Raw genomic sequence first — 25,084 nt, forward strand, 5'->3', positions numbered from 1 at the left:
AGCCTAGGCCTTGCCCACATGGCGCCGGCCCCGCCTGCACACACAGGGGCATAAATAGGTAATGACTCTTGTGATGAGGAAGAGCAGGGCAATGGAAACACGAAGACCCGAAGTCCTTTGGAACCTGCAGGCCCTGGTGAAGAGAAACAGGGGCTAACTCCAGGGCAAGTCAGACACCAGGGACTCCATAGGTAATTCTTGAAAGAGAGGCAAAGATAGTACCCACAGGGAAGAGGCAAAAGAGGACCTGACATTACTTTCTGCTCAGGGGCAGGAAACTGAAATTCAAGCCTGAGCCTTGCGGTGGGGATGAGAGGCTGTGCTCCTTTGAAGTGGGTTGCCTGAAATCCACACTCACCAAATGTCCCCTGCGGCTGAAATTTCTCCCCTCCCGTCTCTGCACAACAGGATGCACTGGTGAACAGTTTCATGCTCCCCTTGCTAGTTGCCAGCCCCAAACTCCTGCTGAATTTCCAGCTATCTCTCATCCTTAGAATACCCAAGCCCTCTTTTTTAGGAGACTTCTGCCAGTGTGAGCTTCCTCCTTCGTACTCCCACCAAACCTTGATCCCAACACTCAGCACCCAGTCATGGGTAATTATTAATGTAGGGTCTGCCTCCCGCTTGTGCAGCCAGCAATGTGAGGGCACAGATGAGGTCTGGCACTGAGTGGGTACTCCAAACACATTTACTAACTGAATGATTCCCCCTGGCCCTTAGCTCCTGTGGCCTCTACAATGGCTGGCTCCTCTGGCTCCCTGGGCCTCTCTGTGAGGAGAGAGGGGTTAAGCACCCTGACTTTGCCTACCTGAGCTCTCCTCCCTCAGGCCTGGGAAGAGGTTTGGCCTGGTCTAAAGACACTGCCCCATCGGGCTCTGTGATGGCCTCAGGGCACAGAGCCACCTGTCCCTAAGGCAAAGTCTGTGGGTGGCTCCAGATACCACTGGCTTCACCCTTGGGTTCTGAAGCATCCTAAGTCTTAGTGGGGAGGTCTGCTGTGTTACCTCCAATGGTCCTCTCTGGTCTCAGGACCTCAGCAACTCCCACATAGCTCTGGAAACAGTTCTGGAAATACCCTGGGCGAAATCCAGCCCCTTTCTGTGAGGGCCTGAGAATCCTGAACCATCCTTGATGTCCCTTACTGGGACACACCAGGGGAGATATAGCTCCGTCTGAAGAGTCTGGCTGACTCTCCGTACCTCCTCCCTTCCTCCCACTGCCCCCTTGTCAGTGCCAGGGGCTTGCTTCTCAGGCTCTAAGATATGCCCTGAAGTGGGGAAAGGCGCCCTGAAGTGGGGAAAGGCTCCCTAAAGTGCTTCTAACTCATGTTTTGAGGTCAAAGGACAGAGAGAGATGACCAGTTTTCCTTCCCACCAATTCTCACCTCTCAGACACTGTCCCATACCCTCTCCATATGCTCCAACAGCCCTGAGCTTGGGGCACTAGGAGCTGGGGGACTGACTATGGGGCATGTCAGAGAAGCATCCTGTCCTCAGGCCAAGGCTGGAAGGAATTCCAACCCCAGAGAAGTTCCCACCCTTGGAGAGCAGAAGGAGAAAGGGCACTTTCTGGAGATCGGTTTATGGGTTCCCACACCGGGAGTCCTAGTGTCCCCTCCCTTATTTCACTGGGGATCCCAGCTGGAAATCAAACGACTCTCAGAGGTCCCAGTGCATCCACAGCTCTAAGTCCGGGCTGGAAAAGGGAGGGGTGGCACTCGGTCTGACAATCCCCCACTCACCCTGTCCAGGACTCCGGAGTCCTGGACGCTTTAGGGGCCCCTAAAAAGCTCTGACCTTGTGCCGGAACTCTCGAGCCACCTTCCGGTCCATGGCTGGGCCAGATCGCAGCGTCGCCACACAACTCGCTGCTTCGGATGCCTGGCGGCCCCAAGCCGGCAGGAGCCGCAACGAGATCCGGCAGCCCTGGGAGCGGTGGGGGCGTGGCCTGGGCGCGGAGGGGCGGGGCCTGGGCGGGGCCGGTGGGCCGTCCAGAACACCTGTCCGGAAGCTCGTCGCCTCCCACCGACGCCCTCCGGAGCAAATGTCCCCGACTGTGTGTATGTTGTGGTGGCGGCGGTGATTGAACTCGATGCTGGCCCTTCCCTTGGAGGGTTCAATGAAATCTACACGGGTGTAGGGAGTTTAAACAGACCATGATAGTTAGTGAGTGTTCAACAAATGTGCGTTGTTTTGTTGTTTATTATCTGGAGTTAGGCAGAACTGGAGTTAGACAGAATCTCAACCCTGTCACTCACTGCCAGTGAGACCTTGTGCTCCCCCAAACACAAGCAGTTGAGGGAGAGGATCTCAGGAGGCCTGGGAGGTTTGAGACTTTTTTGTGGGGGGTCAGACTACTTCTTTGTGGAGGTCCTGAGACTCACATCAGTGGGTAGGGATAATCAATGGATGCGCAAATAGAGGCACATTCGTGCACTCCTGAGGCTTTCACCCACTGCCAGGCATCTCACCTCCAGCGTAATTCTATAAGGCCTCCTTCATGGGCTTATTCCCATTAGGAAGAAATCTTTGATCTGTGAATCCCTTCAGTCTGGGTATTATGAGGCTCACAGAGGCCTGAACCAGTGGGTGGCAGTGCCCCTCCCAAACCAACTTTCCATCCCACATCCCTAGCCCAACCTCACTCCAAACACACACACACACACACACACACACACACACGCACGCACGCACACACACATACGCTCACTGAGGCATGGAAGGGCCTGGCAGTGACATCCTGATTTACTGCTGACCTTTACCCAGGGCCCAGACCCCATCTGATTCATTTGATTTATTCAGCCAAAGTTCGCTCAACTCCTAGGTCTAGGGCTGGGGTGCAAAGACAATGATGAACCAAGCCTGGGACAAACTGAGAAGAAAGAGTGGATTAGGAAAGAGGTGATAAAAATAGGTGTGAATGAGAGCGAGTGGGACCTTTAATCTTGGAGCTTGTTTCTGGATTTAACCCATGGTGGGAGCCTGATCTGTGTGCACCATGTCAGGGAGCAGGGGACAGGGAGATGGACAGTAACCCAAAACACTGAACCACTTATAATCATAACTTCAGGGACACCTAAAGACCCCCCTCCTTTTCATCTTATCCCCAATGGCTGAAGCTTTGTCAACAGACTTGTTTTTATTTGAGCTAAATTATTGCCTACTTTAGGATATAAATCCTTCCTGGAGAAGAAGCTTGAAATATTATCCATGTTCTCACCTTAGTATTAACTAGTTAAGGCAGAGATAAAAGGTGAAGACTTGTGGGATTTTCAAAGGTCCAGGAAAGACACATAAAATATATTCTCCTCTAACTTACTTTGTTGATTTTCTACATCTGTTAACTAAGTCATATGGCTGTTATTTCATAGAATCCAGGCAAAGTGGCAAATGTCCTTACAAGGGGAATGCAGTCCACTGGCCACCTCAGTCGTTTTCCATGACCACCACTCCCACAGACTCTCTCCTTCTTTAAATGCTTTATCTTTTGGTTTTGAGGACAGCACTAAGTCCTGTCTCTCCTCTCCTGTGAATGTTCCTTTTCAAGTTTTGTCTTCACCCATTCCCTAACCAGGGTTCCTTAAGGCTCCATCTTTGATTCCCTCCTCTTCTTCTCATCTATGCCTACAGCTCCAAATACTCTCTGTGGGGATGTGTGCTTTATTTCCCACTATATTCCCAGAACAAGGTGTGGTAAGAAATAGATGCTCAACAAATTTGTTCAATGGATGAATAAATGAATGCATCCCAAGTTTATATACTGAGTCCACCACCACCATTATCATCATAATTTCTGCAAGACTTGCATCTGGTTTGTGTTCCGACACTTAGTTAGCCAAGGGAGTGACACACAGGTTCCCAAGGCTGCCAAGCCCACATTTCCAACGTTAAACAATTCCTTTTAGAGGGAGTATATCTTGTTCAAAATTAAAGTGTTTTTATTTGTTTGTTTTTGTATGTTGTTGTTAAAGTCTGGCCTTGATGGGATCAATAATATGGGAGTGTGAGGCACTTCTGTCATTCAGTCAACATTTTCTGAGCTGGGGCCTGAACTAGTGCTGGACATACAGAGGACTAAGTCATGATTCATTCCCTAGAGGTGCTCAGAACAGGTAGAGTAGGGACTTGGGGAGCCAGGAAGTTGTAATGGGGAGTGGTGGGAGCATAGGCTAGGATTCTGCAGGTTTGATTCTGATCCTGACAACGGACCACCGAGCGGCATGTCCCAGGGCTTCTGTAAAAGGAGAGTGGAAGACCAGATTCACACAAGCATCTTGGGTGTCTGGTGGAAGGGCTTTCCAAAACCCAGGTTTCTGAGTTGGGGATCTTTGAAGGGTAAGGGATGTTGGGGGCTGCACTTGCTATCTCCTTGCTCCACCGGGGGACTCAAGGCTTAGTGATCTGAATCCAGCCTCCCCTGGGGAGGGGCAGCCACAGGTCATGTGGGGCAAAGGCTGGGCTGAGATCTGGCGCCTAAATTATGGTAATGAGCGGGGCAGTCCTGTCACTCTAGCTCCGGGAGGAGCCCAGCGCCTGGGAGGAGGGGCCAGGGGAACCTTCAGACCAGAGAGTGAGAGGGACTGCGGTTACCGAGTGGATATGTGACCCTGCGTTCGCCGGGACAGACACTCGAGCTCCGGATCCTGTGTTCAGGCTTCCCAGTCCCCTTGCGCCCCTATGGGGGCCCCGGCCCCGCGCGGCCCCGCGCCCACGCTCTGCCTGCTTCTCGCCTGCGTCTCGCTGCCCTGGGGTGAGCCGACCGGCCCGTCCCTGAGGGTGCAGGCTTTCGGTGAGAAAGGGTGTGGGCTAGGGGAGGCCAGGGGCCGGGGGGAACCTTTAGGAAAACCGGCCTGGGCAGGTTTCAGAGAGGGAGGAAAAAGAGGTTTGAGGGAGGGCAGAGCCACGGCCAAGGAGAGGGTCGGAGGGGGCGCGGAAGGAAAAAGAGGCCGGCGACAGCCAGGGGAATGGGTCGCAAGTTAGGTAGGATGGAAGAGACCCCAGGTGGGGAGCTAGAGAGAACTGGGGCACAGAGAGTAGGAGGAAAGAGGGAGGAGACCATTGTAAGAGAGGTCGCCAGAGAGAGGGAGAAAGGATTGAAGTCTGTAGGGAGAGAGAATGGGGGGATGCAGAAGAGGCTTCCTAGCAGGTGAGAGGATAGGTGGTGAGAGACCCAACAAAGAGAGGCCTGGCTTGAGTGGAAAGCAATCCCCCTTCCCAGCCGCAGCCCCTACAGCACCCACAGCCCAGGGCAATCCAGTGCTGCAGCCCGAGCCTGACCGGGATCCCAGGTGAGTAGGGGCAAGCCTGTGGCTGCTGCATCCGCGGCTCCCATCTTTGTTTCTAGTATGGATGACCCCAGGGTTTTAGCACAGAGGGTAGGGGGGAGGCTTGGAGGTGGTGGGGATGTATGGCCCATTACTATCCCCTCGCCCATGTTAGACTTGTTTCTCATCTAGCCACAGCTCTCGGGAGGTGACCCTTGCCATAGAGGATGCTACAACAGTGATAGGAGGCCAGGTAAGAGGAAGCCTGGGGAAGGGGTCTTCACTGGGCAGGGGCTTATTTCTCTCTGGGACTGGGGCTGGCAGGGAGCTCTGTAGGCTGCAGGAAGGTTGTCTCTGCAGTTATTTGGAAGGAAACAAACAGTGTTCCTAGTATACGTCTGAAGTGTGCAAATTTACGAGATGGCTCTATTCCCACTTTCCTAATCTCTTGGGACCCTGTAGTCAGCTCAGTTTGGTTTTGGTCTTGTTTTGTTTTGTTTGCGGAGGAGGGCACTAAGATGCAATCAGGACATAGCTGAACTCTCCCCCGTCCTGGGGTGACAGCAAGAAGGTGAGGGTTTAGGTAAGTTGAGTTCTCTCCACCCTGCCTGGTCTGGGAAAGTACAAAGCCCTGTAAGAGGCCCCACTCCATATCTTGAGCCATGCTCCAGCAAGGATACCTAGAGAGGAGAGACGAAAATCGGGCCACTTGGTGGGGTTTGTGAGGAAGGGTTGGTTGGGAAAGGGAGCCCCAAACTATTATCCTCTGAGTCTGCACCATAATCTGTTGCCCACCCTCCTGGGGTCCTCCGTGCTTTCAGGAGAGGTGGTAGTTTGTTTTCCCCCTTTGCCAATTTTTTTTTGGTCTCTGGATCAGGCGACTCAGGTTCTCTTTTCAATCCTGTCCTGCATGTGTCTTTTCTCCAACTACAGACATGTTACAAATCCAGCCCACCCATAGCCAGGTCCCACAGAGGATCTTGAACCTCAACTCATGCACCTTGGCCTTCAGGATCAGCTCTTTGTGGCTCCTTGGCCAGCAGGTTGGGGAGTATTGTTTATAATAGAAAACAATGTGCCCCAAATACCTGTCTTTTGGAAATAGGAATGAATGAAGACCCCCAAGGCAGGAGGATGGCATGCTTATTCTGTAAGGTGTGGATTATCTAGGCTTTTTATTTCTGTCTGCCCACTTTTCCAGGCCCCAAGTTTTAGAATCACGGCCAGATGCAGTTTGAATTGAAAGACAATGTTGTTACTCTTTTTATATAAGATGAAATCAAGGATGACCTGCCGGGGCCCCCGAAAGCAGGTGAAACAAGGTCTCCTGGTGGAGCCAGCCTGTTTCCCCACAACATCAATGCCCCCCAGAACTCCAGGAATCCCTGTGTTTTAGTGGGGAAAATTATCCTTACCCAAGCACCTCATTCCGCTGGCCGGCTTCCTTCCTTAACAGATTCCAGGGTAAGCCTCCCTCCGTTTTCCTCTGGGAAGCTTCTGGATCAGCCAAGTCCAGTAGGTTTCTCACATTATTCCTTAGAGCAAATAAGGGGTTGGAATGACCTTCCTTTAAAGCTACTCAGTGGGAGTGGGAGAATGAGGTCATTAGCTAGAAAGTGAACCTGGGGATCCTTCGAGGGCTTTTGCCTGGAATAATCTCATCGGTAAGGGTGGAGGTCCCAGACCAGCAGTCAGCCAACCTTTACTTCAATACTGCCACATTCCTGTAGAACTCAGCCATTCTCCAGAGAATTGAGGGTATAGACCAGGATGGGGAAAAAAACTCACATTGTTATTCACAGGATCCTCAATTTAACTGAAATTTAGCATCCCCTTTAATTATTACTATAGGCTACAAACCACAATGCAGCAATAGCAGTGTGTGTGACTGTCACCAGTAGAAATCACATATATTTTCATATCACCTTACAGTTGTTGATATTTCCAGGTCTCATGTAAACTCACTACTTCCAAACTCTGGCAATGTTAAGACCTGCTGCTATCTTGCTATTTAATGTATTAATAAACAAGCACAAATATTATCAATCATTTTTATAAAATATTTTTGTAACTGTATTGCAATATAATCGGTATGTTTGTAATCTTCTGTTTTATTTTATGCATTTATAGACATTATTCTGAGAATGGGTTGATAGGCTTCACTAGATTGTCAAAAGGGTCCTTGGCATCAAAATGATTAAGAGCTTCTGATCTATACTGAAGACGAATCATTTGGGCAAGATTTAAAATGTTTTCCAGAAAATGGCCTTGCACTGCAAGCACTGGCTATCTTACCTTCATTAACACTGATCTCAGGAGCCACATCTGAGGAGGGGGCTAGGAGTGGAAAGACACAAAGACCAGGCTTCATTAAGAGCTCTTCAGGGCCTATGGGATGCTGATGGTGATCGTTTTTCTCATGGTCTCTGAGGCCCTGTGAGATTGATTACGACCACGGTGGGAAGCCTGACTCCTGGGGCTCTGGCTGGGTCTGGAGGGTAAGGAGAGCCAGGGAGGACCTGGGAACCAGGGGCCAATGTGGGACAAGAACACTGAAATCTGGCCAGGGAGGGGCTGGTAATCTTCCAGGGGTTAGCAAGATGGTGAAAAGGGAGGGAGGGAGTGCCCAGGGATGAGGTAGAGAGACTGGGCCTGCCAAGGAGGAGCAAAGAACTGAGCTTGGGCCCCAGGGACCAAGGGTCCTGTCTGCGTCCTTGGCCGGAGGCTGGGGATTCTGTTTGAGGATGCAGAGATGACAACGAGGGAGGAAGACATGTGAGAAATACCCACAGTGTGGTTGGTGCCTGGTTGGCCCCGGGAACAAGAACATGAGATCTAGGAAGCTGTACAAATGGGGAAGCCAGGGCTCTGAGAGGTGAGGAGCCTGCTGCACCCAGGACCCCAGTCCCAGGTGACATGAGACACCTCACACTAGGGTCCAGGAAGTCAGGTGTCCAAGTCAGCTAGCCGTGTGGTGACTGAATACATCTGATGTTTGGGACAGTTCGAATTTTAGATGGTTTATATCTTGAGAGACCACGTGTTGGGATTTCTGGTCTGGAAGATAGGATTTCTCGGCTCTCTTTGCTTGTGGCCTCCCCAGATTTATGGTATCAGGGAAAATCCTTGCTTGGAGCTACATTCTGAGGATGGTGGGTAGTGACCTGTGTGGAAGGTTGGAGTGGAGGATGGGGTGAGATGTTCCCCTGACCTGGGGAGAGGGGCTGCCTTTGTTTCCTTGGTCTGCCTCATGTGGTTTCTGTGGTGAGTATTTGTTCTCCAGACAAGGGGGTTTTGTGTTGGGCTGGGAGGGAGAGAAGAAAGGAGTGGAGGCTGGGGGATATTGGAGCATGGAGCGGAGGAACTGTGTTCGGGCCACCGAGATGCCACCTTGGAGGGTAAAAACCAACCTTCACTCCTCTAGGGTAGGCCTGAGAGTTCTGTGTTCCAGACCTCTCAGAAGTGGGCCTACAGAGGTGGGCTGGTTGGGGGCACTGAGGGGCAGGGCGTCTCCTCCTCCAGGTGATGGACAGGAAGGGGCATGACCCCTAGGAGGTCCCTCCCTGACATCAGCCCTTGACCGAGTTCTCTTCCTTCTGTTTTGAAAAGGGGGCTGAAGTCCTGGACTCCTTGGCCATGTCCTCTTGGGAAAGACGGCTCCATCGGGCCAAATGTGCACCATCCTGTAAGTGGCCCCCTCCCTGCAGCCCTTGGGAAGGCCCTGGCCCGCAGGGAAACCTGTGAGGGCAGGGCAGGCTTTCTTCAGGGCCTCTTGTGACCTTTTTTCCCCAGAAAGGGGTGTCTTTCCACCTTTTCCAGCCCCGGTCTCCAACTCCATTTTGCTTTCTCCTTCCTGGCTGAGGAGAGCTTCCTCTGCAGTGTCCTGTTCTTACGACCATGGCCCTGTGGCTTTTCTCTCTCACACTATCTGATGCTAGTGAGATTGTGTTTCCTTGTTTAGTGGTTATTTCCCCCTCCCACTTCACCCTGTTTCTGCGGCCTCTCCCCTCACCCTGCCCTGTTCATGCTTAGGCCTCTGCCCCTAAGCATAAGGAAAGGGAGGAAAATGGTACTTGAAGATCTCTGGGCACTCCACATGCTCCATACTCTCAGTCTGCCTGCCTTGTCTGGTAGCCAGGAACTTTTAGCACAGGGAGCTGAAGGCCAGGTGGAGCCAGTCTGGGGGCCACCTGATGCATGCTGAGGACAGGTACTCTGAGACCCCACACCCCCTGTCTGTCAGGGAGGGAGACAGCCAGCCATATTTGAGGCATCCTACTTGTGCCCCCATTAGAGCTAGCTACTGAGGAATGTTGGGGCTACCTGTGGTGGGATCTGAGTTCTGGGCAGCTCTGGGAGTGCTGGGTCTGGTGCCCTGGCACGAGGGAGGTGCTGTATCACTGGGTTTTGCCAATCTCGGCTCAATGGGGAGGTGCCTTCTGTGTCTCCCATGCAGACTTGTTCTCCTGCTTCAACGGGGGCGAGTGTGTGTACCCAGCCTTCTGTGACTGCAGACGCTTCAATGCCACTGGGCCACGCTGCCAGATGGGTGGGTCTGGGCTCCATCCCACCCCTGGGATTGGCCCTGGGTACAGGAAGAGCTTGAGGGCCTGAGGCCTAGGGGTCCTGGGCTGGGGTGTGTGTGGGGGGGTTCTCTGCCAGCTCTGGAACCCACCGGCCTCTAGCTTGGTGCCCACTGCAACTGTACGGACAGGTTCTCTCTTCTCTGGCACAGTGTACAATGCCGGCCCTGAGCGGGACAGCATCTGCCGGGCATGGGGACAGCACCATGTAGAGACATTTGATGGCCTGTACTACTACCTCTCTGGGAAGGGCAGCTATACCCTGGCGGGGCGCCATGAACCTGAGGGGCAGACTTTCTCAGTCCAGGTGAGGCCTTCCCTACCCTGCCCATCTAGAAGTTTCCACTAGGCTCTGGAGGTTGTACTGGCCTGGGCTCTCCGTGTGAGAGTTAGAGAGTCTACACCTGGAAGGAGCTGCAGGCCCCACAGTCCTCTCTCACCCACCCACTCCTGGATGCCCCTGGCCAGTGACTGATTCAGTCACTCACTCATTAGGTATTAAGTGCGTACTTGTACTCTTCCTGGCACAAGGCTTGGTGGTGGCCTCGTGGACGACAACACAGATGTGTCTCTGTCCTCATGGAACTTACAGTAGACATCAGATCAAATGAATCGTTTCAAGTACAACTGAGTGCTTCTGAGGAGAAACGCCAAATGTTAGAAGAGCACGTGATGGAAACCTACCTTCCTCGTTAGGAAGGATGATGATCAGGGAAGACTTCCTGGAGGAAGTGACATTTAAGTGGAGAACTGATGAATGAATTGGAGTTAGCCAAGTGAAGGGTCCCAGGGGTAAAAGATGGATGTGAGAACATTCTAGGTAAAGGGAACTTGGGTGCTAAAGATCTGAGATAAGAAAGAGCACTGTGCCTCAGAGGGAATGGCAGGTCCTGGATGACTCAGTTCATAGTTACCGCCTCTAAGAAGCCCTTCTGGATGCGCTGACCTAAGCTGGCTCAGGGGCTCTTCTGAGAGCCTGTGTAATCCCTGTGTAATCAAAGTTCTGCATTCATTGTTACATTGTCAGTGCATTTTTCTCACAAAGGTCTGTTTCCAGGTTGGTCTTCTCTACCAGATGTAAGCTTTCCAGGCAGGGACCATGTCTTCTCATTCGGTGTTCCTTGTACCCAGATTAGTGCTCAGTCAGAGTTTGTCTAGTATATGAACACATGTCTGAGACTCACTGTCAGGCAGGCCTGATTTACATGCTTGCTCCTTGTGTTGAGTGGGGCATCCGCTTCAGGCACTGGTCAGTACCTCCATCTGGAGAAAAGTCTACTTGGGGAGCCAGTTCTGCTGAGGGGCATCTCGGTCAGTACTGAGTTAGGGCCAGCGGGCTAGGAGTTTGGGGAAATCCTAGTGCTCAGTGTCACCCCTCTGCTAGCTGGGTGTGTCCTTCTCTCTCAGGCATAGACCTGCCCAGGGCCTGCCCCAAGGACCATGCCCTGGATGGGCTGAGCAATTCTGCCCTCTCTGCTTTGATATCACACATCAGGATCTTTCATGACTGTCATTTCATGATGGGTATGTGTCAATTACTTAGACTAATGGGATGCCACACATTTGCGGATTATGAAATCAACTTAATAAGTCCCAACTGGAAGAAAGGAAGGAAGGAAGGAAGGAAGGAAGGAAGGAAGGAAGGAAGAAAGAGAAAGGAAAGAAAATATTATAAGGATGCATTGCACATGAATAGGAGTAAACACTATTTTGTAAAACTTCTGTTTTATTTATATATGTATACATTTCTATTTTAGGAAATAGAAATGGGTCATGGTCCAAAAGTTTGAAAAATTTAATTAGACTGTGAGGTGGTTTTCACAGGCCCCACTTCTAGATGAAATGACTCCAGCCTGCTTAAACACATTTAACAGTAATCTAGTGGAAGGTTTACTCCTGGGAAGAGTTTCCACACTGGGAAGAAACATTTTCAGACTTTTCCCTAAGCCCTGGGGACCTCAGTTCTCCTCCCTCTCTTGGGTCCTATGGCTTTGGGGGGTGGGTCTTGTCTGAGGAGGGGACAGAGTTGATGCATATGTGACAGGCAGCAAGGGGTGACATGTGCCTATATGTGCCGTGAAGGACAAGACTGTGCCTGCCAGGGTCCTGGTAGGAGTGTGTTTATAGTGTATGTATTGAGAGTACCCTGTGAATATGTGAGGGGTGTGTGTGTGTGTGTGTGTGTGTGTGTGTGTGTGAGATTGTGTGAGCAAATACTTTACTTTGGCTTTCAATCTGATGGGAAAACCTGGATTGCAAAAAACAAAAAATCCAGAAATAGGGAGACAGCACAGTGTACTGGAAAGAGCCCTGAAATTTCACCTTCAGTCCTGAGTTGGAATTCTGGCTGTGTGTGTGTGACCTTCATCACTTCACCTCTCTGAGTATTAGTTGCTGCCTCTGGGAGGTGCAGATAATCATAGCTCTGACCTCCTGGTCAAGTGGCGTTGCGGGGACTGGAGACATCACAGAGGAAAGGTGCTTGGCACACTGGGGGCAGGGTATCGGCGTTAGCGGAAGCTCCACAGTGTGCCACTGGGCTCAGAACTGAAGCTCAGGGCCAGGTCTGTAGCGGGAGCCCTGCACACTGGCCTCTGAACCCCCCAATCAGGTGCACAACGACCCGCAGTGCGGCTCCTCCCCCTACACCTGCTCCAGGTCTGTCAGCCTCTTCTTTGCGGGTGAGCAGGAGATCCGTCTGGCCAAGGAGGTCACCCATGGAGGCGTGAGGTAACTATAACACCTTCTGCCCTGAGCTCTCCTGCTCCCTGACACTAGTGGTGGGGGATGGTGGGTACCTTTCTTCTCCAGCCTAAAGAAAATTGTTTTCTAGGGACAAACAGCAGTTTCCACCATCAGAGCAGGAACATACTGGCAGGCCAGCTGGGTTTCTAGTCAGCTGGGTTTGTGGAAAGATGAGTCCCTTAAGATTTTCGGAGACTCAGGGCCCTATGGGTTTCCCAGACAGTGGGTATTCAAATCAGAATTTTCCAGATAAAGTTGAGGGTATAACACTACAAGCATGCTCAATTCTTTTCTTTCACATTTTTAAGGGAATCTTTGTGAATGGATCATATGTAGTTCAAGCCTCCTTGAATAGATATTAAGCACACTGTCACCCTTCTCTGATGATATAGGGTCATTTCAATGTTATTTATCTTGCTGGGACATCAGGGATGCCTGGGACCAGAGGAATAAGGACTCTTTGCCCCCACACCAGATGGTCCAGACCATGGTTCTTTCTGAAATCTGTCTTGTCTCTTGTCTTCACTGTCCTTTCCTTCCTTTGCTAGCTGCTGTCACTTCATGTTGCTGCTGGGTTGGGGGAAGGGGTCTTCCTGCAATGACCCTTCTCCCATTGTCATTTCCTGCTTCAAATCTGGAAACTGGGTAACCAAGGTTTCTGGCGCTGAATGTAAACCTGAAAGCCCAGGTGTTTCTCCTGTGAAGAAAAGATTGGTATATGGATCTTTGGGTACCAGTTTTGGCTGGTTAGACTCTTCTTTAATTTTCTTTTCCTGATTTTCTGGTGGATTGAAAGTTGCCAAATTCCAGACTGGCTGGGAGACCTCGTCCCAGTAAAACTGGGAATGTGGTTGGGACTGCAATGGCTCTCCATCTTTTCTTCCACTCCTAGTTTTCCATATCCCTCAGCCTCTTTCTCTTCTTATGCCTTTCTTGCTCCCCACCAAAAAAAAAAAAAGCCCCAAACAAACACACAAAACAAGTAAATGTCCGCTTATACCATTTCTCCCATCCAGGAGAAAGGATCTAGCAACTTCAGACACTCTAAGATTTATCCCTGCCAGGGAAATTGCAAATTTAAAAAGCAAGTTTTAAACACCAAAGACAAAAGAATCTCTCCCTGATGGTGGGCCTCAGATGCCCAGGAAGTCAGGTGGGAAAGTGGGGGCCTCAGATTCACATGGTACCAGTTGCATGTGGACGAGGCAAGCGCTGGGTACATGATGGTTCCTGCAGGTGTGGGGCTGGCGGGTCCTTTGGTGACGGGACTGGGTGAGTGGGGGTGATGTGAACACCCAGAAGCTCTGGGCTGTGCCCTGCAGAGTCCAACTGCCACATGTGATGGGGAGCGTGAGTCTGCAGAGGCTTGCTGGCTACGTCCTTGTGCGGCATCAGTCTGCCTTCACGCTGGCCTGGGATGGTGCCTCAGCCGTCTACATCAAGATGAGCCCAGAGTTCCTGGGCTGGACTCGTGGGCTGTGTGGGAACAACAATGCCGACCCTCAGGATGACCTGGTGACCAGCTATGGTGAGGTGCAGGGCAAGTGGCCTTCGAGGGGTTTGGATGGAAGTAGGGAGGAGGTTGGGTGGAGGTCAGGCTGGGAAGGGTGGGAGAGGTCTTGGGGCAGTACCCATGGTACTAAAGACCCAGTGGGGGGTCAGGGCCCCTTCCTACCAAGTGTGTGGCCACTCAACCTCCATTTCCTTGTGGGTAAAAGAGTCATAAAGACCACTCCTACTAGGGTTGTGTAAGGATCTAAAGGGCACTTTGCTAGGTAGGATATTAAGCACACACTGTGAGTGTAGGATGGGGGCAGGAGCAGAAGGCCAGAGAGAGCCTGGAAGAGAAAGGGCCCCGTGGGAGCTGAAGATACCTATAGAGGAGTGGTAAGAAGTAAAAGTGAAGCATGCAGGGCCAAATCATGGTGACTCTGGCTTCCCAAGAAGGGAAGTGACACCTTTGAGCACCCACAACATACTGAACACTTAACACGCATCATCTCATACTGTCCTGGCAATAATACCATGGTGGGGGATTATTTGCCCATTTCACATAGGGCAAAACTGAGGCTTGGAGAGAGCTTGTCCAGGCTCACATACTAGTTGCCTCCCCTGAGTTTGGAGAGTAGGGAGCTACTACAGGTTCTTGAGTATTCTTGACTATCACCACCAGCTTTCTCAGGAGAGTGGCTCTGTTGAGAAATGCAAACTGGGATGGGAGCCAAGAGGCTGGGTTCTTCAACTCCTTGTCCGCTTTTGGTATCTCTTCGGCTCCACCTGCCCTCCTTCAGAGCCCTGTGCGGCTTCTCCCCTCCTCCCCTGTCACACCCACCTGTGATCATGCTAGTTCTCCCTTCCAGGGAAGCTGACCGACGATGTGGCTGAGTTTGTGCACAGCTGGCAGGAACAAGCCCCCAACCAGCCTCCAAGGCCTACAACTGCCTCCCTGCCTCGCCCACCGTGTCTGCAGCAGAGCCCGGGAACCATGCAGGTCTGGACCCTGGGGAGAATGCCTACTCCCCACCCTCCCCTTACCCCTCATCCTAGTGTCTGGCTTAGGTTTCCTGTCTATCTCTTAGAAAGTCACTGGCTGCAGGAGCCCAGGGTTGTTTGTGCCTATGGCCCCATCCCTTTTCCCTCCATCATCCTCTTTCTCTCCCTTGGCCTCAAATTGGGGTTCTGTGTAGGGGTGGGTGAAGTCAGAGGGCTGTGAGTGGCCTTGCCAGCTCCCAGCTCTGGCCCCTGGCTCTTTCCCCAGGGTGTGTACGACCGGTGCGAGGCACTGCTGCGACCCCCCTTTGATGCCTGCCATGCCTACGTCAGCCCTCTTCCCTTCACAGCCAGCTGTACCAGTGACCTCTGCCAGTGAGTAGGCAACCAGGACTGGAGCTGGTATTGGGCTGTGGGGAGACCTGTCCCAGTACTGAGGGACGGGGCGGGCGGGTGGTCTCAGCATGTGGGCCACTGAGCCTGATAATCCCAGGCCCCGACAGATGCACTTCCAAAACCTCAGAAATTCTTATCTGCATAGGTGGGGCAGAATGGGGCAGAAGAGTTTCCCTATTCTCTGAAGCCCAGAAATGGAGACTGACACCCTCAGGGTCAAACAAGTCAATGCCAATATTGGGACTAGAACCCGGGTGTCCTGCCTCCATCTGTATACCTAGATACCTTCCCAGTCTCCCTTTCCTAGCTGTGGGACAAGGAGGGGTGCGTGCCCTGAGCCCTGGCAGTCTCTACAGGGTTCTGGAGGGCTGGTGAGAGATTGGGCTCCGGTGTGACCCTCGGTTTCCCTGCACAGAGCAGTGGGTGATGAAGCCACCTGGTGCCGGGCGCTGGCAGAGTATGCCCGAGCGTGTGCCCAGGCGGGGCGGCCCCTGCAGGATTGGAGGACCCAGCTCCGGCAATGTGGTAGGTGTATCCTGGTGGTGGGGGCAGGGAGAGGTTCAGACAATCTCTGCCCTGAGGCTGGGGGTGGCCTCATCAGGCCTCAGCTCAACGTCCTGTCCTGCTTAGAACCACAGTTGTCAGAGCTGGAAGCCGTGAGGCCCCATGTGGCAGATGAGAAAACAGGCTCAGAGTGGAGGGACTGGCCCAGGGCCACAGAGTGAGATGAGGGTGGTTCTCAGAGCCTCCCAGGCTCTTGCCAACTTTCTGGTTACCCAGGGGGACTAGGGGAACAGGAAAATCACAGTCCTCCCTCCCTCCCTGGAGTAGGGGGTGGGTGTGTCCTGGCAGAGCCGATGGGACTGGATGGACTGCTCCCTTCCTCCCAAGCCGTGCACTGCAAGGAGAAGGCCTTTACCTACAACGAATGCATCGCCTGCTGCCCTGCCTCCTGCCAGTCCCAGGCATCCTGTGTGGACAGCGAGATCGCCTGTGTGGACGGCTGTTACTGCCCCGATGGTATGCCAAGGGTGGAGCGGGTGCCTGGCAGCATCTTCTTGGGCTGGCACGCACGAGCCCAAAGCAGGGGCTCAGAGGATGCCTGTTTGTGGGATGAGTGAAACAAGGAGCACACAACTAATAAGTGAATAAACGAATGACTGGCTTAAGGGGGTTGAGGATGGGGGTGGAACTGTGGCTCTTGAGAAGTTCATCAGGGTATCTAATTTCATCGGGACTGTGTATAGATGAGAACAAGTCATTCATTCATTCACTTGTTCATTTATCACATATGTGTTTGTTTAAACATTCGTTCACATGCTGTTTTGTATGGGATATAAATGCACTGGTTTTGAGGGGGTATACATTTGCCACACATCTGTAGCGTGTAGCCCATTCGGCTAGGCAGGGGTTGTTGGGATAAAAAAAATGTGGAGATATAGTCATTGACTTTAGGGGTCAGAATCTGGTTGCAGTGATAAGTCACGTATACCTACGACTCCAGTCTAAGGCATAATGTAGTGAGGATCAGCTCAGGGGTTCAGACAAGAAGAGACATAGGAATTCAGTCGGGGGAGAGATTGTCAGGGAGAGATTGTCAGGCTTCCTGGAGGAGATGGCACCTAAACTGGTTCTAGATGCAGCGACAGGCTTTTGGGAGGTGGAGAAGAGAAGCTAGTCAGCATGCAGGTTGCTTGGGGAGGTGGTTCTCTGAAGAGGTCTGGAGGTGAGATTATTTGCCCAGAGGAGATTCAGATCTGGCCTGAGCCAAGGATTTATGCAGGAGAAAACTTGAAAGTGGGTTCAGTGGTGAAAACTTGGATAAAGGGATCTTTGTCATAGGCCCTGGACAGCCATGAACGGTCTATGAACAGGAGTGGAGGTGAGTTAAGTGGGCCTTTCCTGTGACCCTAGGGCTGATCTTTGAGGATGGGGACTGCGTGGCACCAGCTGAATGTCCCTGTGAGTTCCATGGGACCCTGTACCCAACTGGCTCTGTGGTGAAAGAAGACTGCAATGCCTGGTCTGTGTCCACAGCAAGGGGTGGGGGTGGGGTGGGCAGTGGTGACTTCCAGGGTTTTCCACCAGGGCTATCCATCTGGGGTCTGGGACCCCTGGCAATATGGGGGCACTCACTCAGCATCTCTGAGTCCCAGGCGATCTCATTTAATCCAACCCCTGGAGATGGGGGAATCTCTACCACCCATTTTAGAGACGGGAAGACTGAGGGCTGGGGACAGGAGCTCTGTGGACCCTGCTATCCTCCAGCATCTATCCCAGGCCTGGAGAGGTGAGACTTGCCTCCTTGATCTCTGTGTTTCAGCACATGCACTGCGGGCAAGTGGGTGTGCAGCACATCTGTCTGCCCAGGTACGCTTGACCCCACCTTGGACTCTACCCCCTTCCTCTGGTCTCTCAGCTTTTTGGGCAGGGAGGACCTGGGGGCCAGGCCTGCAGTTCCATTGGTTCAGCTTGCCCCACTTTGTTTCTTCAGAGCTGCTTTGCCTGCTTAAGGGATTGTTCTGCCTCCTGTCAGGGAGGGTTTTGGGGGGTCTGTCTAAGGACCTTCCTGAGCTTGGGGGGCTTGGATGGAGACTGGTCTCCAAGCTCAGGGCCTGGTCTCCTGTCAGAGGGGGATGCCCAGGGCAGGGCTGCATCTACCTTCAGGTGGGCTGCTGGGGACAGGCCTGCATCTCCCCAGTGGCCTGAGTGTCAAAAGGAAGGCCAGGGCTCCAAACACTGCCCTGATTCCTAAGGACAGAGTGCTGTCTCTTCCTCATGCTCAGAGCCTGCAGGGCAGAGGCAGTCCCCATGGGGCAGCTCCCATGTGTCAGCCACCTTTCTTTGCCCCTCAGCCGAGTGTTCAGTGACTGGCGACATCCATTTCACCACCTTTGACGGCCGCCGGTACACGTTCCCTGCCACGTGTCAGTACATCCTGGCCAAAAGCCGCTCCTCAGGCACCTTCACAGTGACATTGCAGAATGCCCCCTGTGGCCTGGTAAGGGCTGGGGACCTCAGGCCCAATCCAGCCAGCCACCCCTGCTCTCTGCCCCCTAGAGAGGCTGAAGGATTTAGGGCAGGGCCCCAGGTTTTCCACAACCCACTCACCCTGATGTCTGTTCTTTCTGGGCAGAGCCAGGGGGCAGGAGGCTAGGTTCTGTCTCTAGAACATCTGAGAGCTGAGAGCCATTTCCCTTTCCTGGGCCTCAGTGTTTTAAAAAAATCTCTAAAATGGGTCTAATTCAACTAAATCTTCTCTGCTTCCTTGGATTATGCCTTCAACATCTCTGTATTCACTCATTTGTTCATTTATTCATTCAGCAAATACTGAACTAATTTTTGTGCCAGAAGCTATGTTGGGTCTCGGAGACTGGGATGAATTAGATCTGGCTCTGCCTTCCTGGGCCTCGCAGATTGGTGGGTCGAGCAGATAACTCACCGCATAATCCACTATGTTGTAGGAGCTGTAATAACATGGACATTACAGGGTAGGTCTCCATGTAGGAGCTTCTCCTGGTTCTTGTTTTACCTGGATGCCAGGTGGGAGAAGGGGTAGATCAGGAGAGACTTCCTAGAGGAGGTGATCCCTGAGCTGTGTCGGCCACTTGTGCACATAACTGAGAAAATGGCCAGCTTGCAGGTCTGGGGTAGTTATAAGTCTGTTTGTTTCTCAGGGACTGCATTTTCCCTGAGCTGACCCCACAAGCCCTGATTGGGACTCCACTCAAGCTCCTTCCTGCACAATAGGACAAAGGGTTCACACCCATAGCCAGGGCAGCTGCCCCCAAAGCCCAGCTCCCTGCCTGCCTTTTCCACACCCAGTGACGTCAGGTGGGTGAGCAGACATCACCTACAGGTGTCCCTCCGTGGCCCTGGGGACCCAGGCTGAGCTGAGGATGAGGTAGAGGGCTGGGCTTTCTTCCTCTTGAAGCCTGAGTGATCCCCTCCCCTCTATCTGCCAGAGAATGGCCTGGATCTGCCCTTGGCTGCTCTCTGAGTTGGAAGAATGAATACTTGTCCTCAAAAGCTGGGTCACTCCCATCACATCTTGAGAGTGGCAATAGAAAAAGCAAAGCAAACAGACATAGCCCAGTGGGACTCCTCCCCATTTACAAAGTTCTAGAGTCTTTGAGTACCTGAGGGCTATGGGACCTTGGGGATCCCTTACCAGCTCCTTCTCCACCATGTTCTGGATGGTGGCTGGCCAGCGTCGGCCTGAGGTAACTTGCTTCACTGCTGAACAGTGCCTCTTTTGTTTATTTAATGCTTATTTACTTTTGAGAGAGAGAGAGAGTGTGTGTGTGACTGGGCAAGGGGCAGAGAGAGAGGGAGACTCAGAATTCGAAGCAAGCTCCAGGCTCTGAGCTGTCAGCACAGAGCCCGATGTGGGGCTCGAACTCACGAACCATGAGATCATGACCTGAGTCGAAGTTGGACGTTTGACCCACTGAGCCACCAGGCGCCCCCGAATAGTGCCTCTTGATAGCACATTCCTTTTACCACGGGCCAGTTCTCTTCCTTGTGACTTCATCCACACTGATGAACCAGTGGAGGGCCAGCCTTGTGCCAGCTCTGTGCTGGGCACAGTGAGGGTTACACAGATGAGTCAGCCCCTGGTCCTAGCCACCAGGAGCTTGCAGCCCAATCAGGGAGTCAATCACGTCCTCAGGTCAGTTGCTTCTCTGTGAGATACAAGAGCAGTGCCATCAGAGGGGCTGTCTGTGGAGCAAGAAATATTCCTATAGGTCAGAAGAAAGCCTCATGGTCGAGGTGGCATTTGAGCTGAAGGACCTAAAAATTGGGCCAAAAATGTAAATAGAAATAAGATATGTATGTGTGAGGATGGGGAGGAAGGGCAATCCAGGAGGATTCGATCATATGAGAAAAAGCAACAGGGTGGAATGTTCTAAAATACATTAAGGCAGATGCAGGAGGACTATGGCAACTGGCTGACTGGCTGATAAAGTGCCAGGTGTGTGGGAGAGAAGCAGGAAGAGTCAAAGGGGAAGCCACGACTTCAACCCCGGGTGAACAGAAGTGGGTAGGGTGAGAATGTTAATAGAGAGGATGATGATGAGAAAGTATTTGCACAGTACTTTAAACTTTGACTAATCAGTTTTGCATTTGACATCTAGTTTAAGGCTCAAAATACCCCCACGTAGTGGTCACTATGATTCTCCCCATTTGAAATCTGATAAGACAGGCCTAACAGAGGCTTGGGGCAGTCTTGACGACCCCCAGCCAGCAGGAGGGGGAGCTGAGCCAGACCCAAGGCTGGAAGTCCAGAAAGCCTGTCACAGCTTCCTTATACACCCACCCCCAAATCAGGGTAGTGTTTATAGCCTTTGAAGTATTTTTAAAGTAGACCTTATTTTTTTAGAGCAGCTTTAGATTTTACAGAAAAATGCAAAGGTAGTACACAGAGTTCCCATATATCTCACACCCAATTTCTCCTGTTATTAACCTCATACATTAGTATGGTACATTTGTTACAAATACTGAACCAATGTTCGTTATGTACATTATCATTAACTAAAGTCTGCACCTTACTCATATTTCTTATTTATTTTTAAACCTGTCATTTTTTTTTCTGTTCCAACATACTACATTACATTTAGTCATTGTGTCTCCTGGGCTTTTCCTTGCTGTTACAGTTTACTAAGACCTTATTTATGGTTAACTTGGAAGTTTTGAGGAGTACTGGTCAGATATTTTGTAGAATGCCCCTCTGTTGGGATTTGTATGCTTTTCTCATGGTTAGAATGGTGTTAGGGATTTAGGGGAGGAAGATAAGAGGTAAATTGCTATTTTCATCACATCTTATCAAGGATACATATACCAACATGGTTTATCACTATTGAGGTTGACCTTGGTCATTTGGCTGAGGCAGTGTTTGTCACATCCTCCTCTGTAACGCTACTCCTCTTTTCCCCCTTACCATATTGTTCTCTTTGAAAGAAGTCAGCCCACAGTTAAAGAGTAAGGAGTTATGCTCCCTCTCCTTGAAGGCAGAGAATCTACATACATTAGTTGGAATTTTTCTGCATAGGAAATTTGTCTTTTTTTCCCTCGACATATTTTTTTTGTCAATCATTTATTTATGTCAGCATGGACCCGGGATATTTATTTTATACTTTGGATAAGAACCAATACTTCCTTTTTTATTTTGTTACTCAAATTTTTCCAGCTTGAACCATTGGGTAGTCTTTCAGTTGGCTCTTGGGTCCCTTTGGTATACCCCCATCATTGTGTGTGTGTGTGTGTGTGTGTGTGTGTGTGCGCGCGCGCGTGCTGCCTACTGCCTTACTTTATAGTCCTATAAGATGCACCAGGCTCATCTTGCATATTTCCTGTTACATTCCTGGAATCAGCCATTCCTGAAAAAGTATTATCAGATGCTCTGGGCTCCTTTTGGAGAATCGTATTAGACACCAAGATCTGGGGTACTGGGTGTGCTCGTTGCTACTGGGGTATCATTTCTTTTAGATCCTCTCAGCTGATAGAAAAAGGAAATAATATGTATAACCTATGAATATCCTTGTATAACCAATATATATACACATAACTATAGATAATCTATCAGTAGCCCTCTATATCTATATGCTAAGAAGGAGCTCATATTGATGTTCCAACTCTAATCCATTGCCACATGGGTCATTCTAGTCTCCCCTTGCTTATCCTGCCCCTTGCTTATAAACACCCACTCCAACAGTGAGAAATATGGTTTCCATTGTCCTCCATCTAATTATCTAATTGTTCAATTCCAGTATACATGTATAGAAGTACCAGAATTATTAATCCATACCTCCACGGGAAAGAACTTTATCAACTAGAGTACAGTGCTTATGCATAGTTTCTTTTGCTTTTAGTCTTACAAACTCCACTTATTTCCAAGGCTTCTTAGGTCAACACCTTTCCCTGCACCCCCGTCAGTGAGGTAGTTTTGTATAGCTGTACAGTTAGATTCTTTGGTCACAGTCTGCATTCCATCCTGAGATCCTCTGACTTCCTCCATGATTTTTTTAATTGTTTACATTAGGGTTCACTCTTTATGCTATAAAGTTCTCTGGGCTTTGACAAATGCAACCTCCAAAGTATTCCATGCACATTTTCTTTCCTAAAAATTTAATTTTTTTAATTTTAGAGTGTGTGTGTGTGTGTGTGTGTGTGTGTGTGTGTGTGTAGGGGAGAGGGGCAGAGAGAGAGAGAGAGAGAGAGAGAGAGAGAGAAAGAGAACCTCAAGCAGGCTCCATACTCAGTGCAGAGCATGGTGCGGGACTTGATCCCATGACCCTGGGATCATGACCAGAGCCAAAACCAAGAGTCAGATGCCCAACTGACAGAGCCACCCAGGCACCCCTCCATGAACACTTTTTTTCTCACTATCAAACCAGGCAGGACCAACCAAGTATTGTCCTATCTCTATTTCACAAGGAGAGAACTGAGGTTTAGGTAACTTAAATGAGGTCTTTAAGGTCTCAGCTTTCAGTGACATCAAGACTTGAGCCTGAGACTTTGACTAAAGGGTGCAGACTTTCTTCCTGCACCAATGACATGTCCAGAGGGGACCAGAGGATGAGTGGGCTTGACAAAGAAGGTGATGTTTTAGACACAATGGTTTTGAGCTGTTTCAGGGATTTTATGTCTCCTTGGGAAGGAGCTTGGAAGAAAGGTTGTAGCTTGTTGCATAATGCCTTCCTGAAAAGTTTCAAGTTCTAGTTCTTTCCTCATGTCGCTGTTTGATTATATCACTTTCAGGTTATACTTTCTTTGGCTGTCTTTGGACTTAGGATAAAGTCCTAAAATATTACAAAGCTCTGCCTAAGCTGGCCTCTGCCTACCTCTTGAAGAATTTACCTTAAACCACTTTTCTCAGTGGGCTCTGGCCCTCTGGTCTTCTTTGATGTACTTGGATGTACTTTTTTAATGTACTTTTATGTACTTCTTGTGTCAGGGAATTTTGTATAGCCTGTTCACTATCCCTGGTATCCCCCTTCTTGCCTTCTCTCTTTGCCCAGCTACCTTCTCTGTACCCTTCAGATCTCAGCTCAACTGTCACATTTTCCTGTGCCTCAGTCTTCTGATCTGCAAAGTGAGGTTGTTAGTGGTACTTACTACATAAGACTGCTATGAGAATTAAGTGAGTAAATACATGTAAAAAAGATGAGAATAGTAACCTGTAACATAGTAACATAGTAACATAGTAACATAGTAACTCTAAAGTTAGCTATTAGGGTCGCCTGGGTGGCTCAGTCAATTAAGCGTCCAACTTTGGCTCAGGTCATGATCTTGCGGTTCATGAGTTTGAGCCCCAGTTCAGGCTCTGTGCTGACAGCATGGGGCCTGGAACCTGCTTTGGATTCTGTGTCTCCCTCTCTGTCTACCCCTCCGCCACTCAAGGTCTGTCTGTCTCAAAAGTAAAAAAACATTAAAAAATTTCTTTAAATGAAATAAAGTTAGCTGTTATTATAATAAATTATAGTATTACTAAGAGTTTTGTTATGATTTTTACATCATCATTATCTTTCCCTAAGGATGACCTTTCCTGCCTCTGCAAACTAAATCTTGTTCCTTCACTATATGCTTTCCTAGCACCTTACACCTCTTTGTAGCACTGATCTCAGCAGTAATTTAAAAACCAACTTTGTAATTACTTGTTTAGTGTCTGTGTCCCACACAAATATGTACTCTCCATGAGGCCCGGGACTATATCTGTCATGTTCATCACTGTATGGTTGTATGGATGTCTTCTTGTGGAAGGAGGTATGAATGGGCCCAACGTGTACTACCCATTTCAGAGATGAGAACCTGAGGCCCAGATATTATTAGCTCATTTCCTGCCTGCCTATGAGTAGAGCTTGATACTCTGCAGGATGTGACACATGGAAAGAGCTATATAAACACCTGTAAAAGGATGAAATTAAAGTCCTGTATTGTAGTTGAGTGGGGAGGCCAGTGTTTCTGAGGCTAGACTCTGGGCCATCCGGGGGGGGGGGGTCTATCTCTGCTCTCTGTCATAGATAGCCTAAGACTTGACTGTCTTTTTATTTGCATTATCCCAGCTCTGCCAACCTTCTCCAATCTTAGCCTCTGCCTTCCCATTCCCAGATGAGAGCATTTGGTTAGAGGACTCCTAATGTCCTTTGGGGGTTCCGTCTCAGCCTGTCTCTGACCTCAAACTGCACTAGAATACCCAATCTTGGGGCCTCTTTTGGGACCAGCAGGACAGACAGACTAACTCTGCCCTATTTGCCTTCCTCTTTCTCCAGAACCAGGACGGAGTCTGTGTCCAGTCAGTGTCAGTGATTCTGCATCAGGACCCTCGGAGGCAGGTGACCCTGACCCAAGCGGGGGATGTCCTTCTGTTTGACCAGTACAAGGTCACCCCACCCTACACGGATGGTATGGCTTTCATGGACAAGAAGTAACTGGGAGCTGGCTGCCCAGGCCTCTTCTTCCAAGCACTGTCTCTGGCCAAAGGCACTGCCACATGGGCAAGAGCTCACATTTTAGCATTGGGTGAATTGGGCCAGAGGGCACCTTGGTCCCAGGAACATGGACTCTGGACTTGTAAGATGGTCTTTGTCCCCATCCCAACATGACA

The 25,084-nt window shown here is 50.5% G+C and overlaps 2 protein-coding genes across 2 annotated transcripts in view; one reads left to right on the forward strand and one right to left on the reverse strand.

Annotated features, from left to right (window-relative positions):
- The window catches only part of USH1C (USH1 protein network component harmonin), a 47,252-nt gene extending 45,420 nt beyond the window's left edge, over positions 1-1,832 (reverse strand). Inside the window, exon 1 of the mRNA XM_047072021.1 lies at positions 1,797-1,832. Coding sequence (XP_046927977.1) covers positions 1,797-1,832 — 36 coding nt within the window. The remainder of the gene's footprint in view (positions 1-1,796) is intronic.
- A 2,844-nt stretch (positions 1,833-4,676) lies between these two features.
- OTOG (otogelin) overlaps positions 4,677-25,084 on the forward strand; it is an 89,823-nt gene continuing 69,415 nt past the window's right edge. The window contains exons 1-16 of the mRNA XM_047072022.1: positions 4,677-4,788; positions 5,218-5,287; positions 5,456-5,516; positions 8,873-8,948; positions 9,720-9,812; positions 9,999-10,153; positions 12,458-12,576; positions 13,914-14,119; positions 14,952-15,082; positions 15,350-15,456; positions 15,893-16,002; positions 16,369-16,497; positions 17,392-17,500; positions 17,801-17,847; positions 18,333-18,478; positions 24,750-24,882. Of these exons, the coding sequence (XP_046927978.1) occupies positions 4,677-4,788; positions 5,218-5,287; positions 5,456-5,516; positions 8,873-8,948; positions 9,720-9,812; positions 9,999-10,153; positions 12,458-12,576; positions 13,914-14,119; positions 14,952-15,082; positions 15,350-15,456; positions 15,893-16,002; positions 16,369-16,497; positions 17,392-17,500; positions 17,801-17,847; positions 18,333-18,478; positions 24,750-24,882 (1,804 nt within the window). The remainder of the gene's footprint in view (positions 4,789-5,217; positions 5,288-5,455; positions 5,517-8,872; positions 8,949-9,719; positions 9,813-9,998; positions 10,154-12,457; positions 12,577-13,913; positions 14,120-14,951; positions 15,083-15,349; positions 15,457-15,892; positions 16,003-16,368; positions 16,498-17,391; positions 17,501-17,800; positions 17,848-18,332; positions 18,479-24,749; positions 24,883-25,084) is intronic.

Source organism: Lynx rufus, unplaced genomic scaffold, assembly GCF_022079265.1.
Source record: "Lynx rufus isolate CCGP_SWC_20201006 ecotype Redwood Valley unplaced genomic scaffold, mLynRuf1.p SCAF_9, whole genome shotgun sequence".
Taxonomy (NCBI): domain Eukaryota; kingdom Metazoa; phylum Chordata; class Mammalia; order Carnivora; family Felidae; genus Lynx; species Lynx rufus.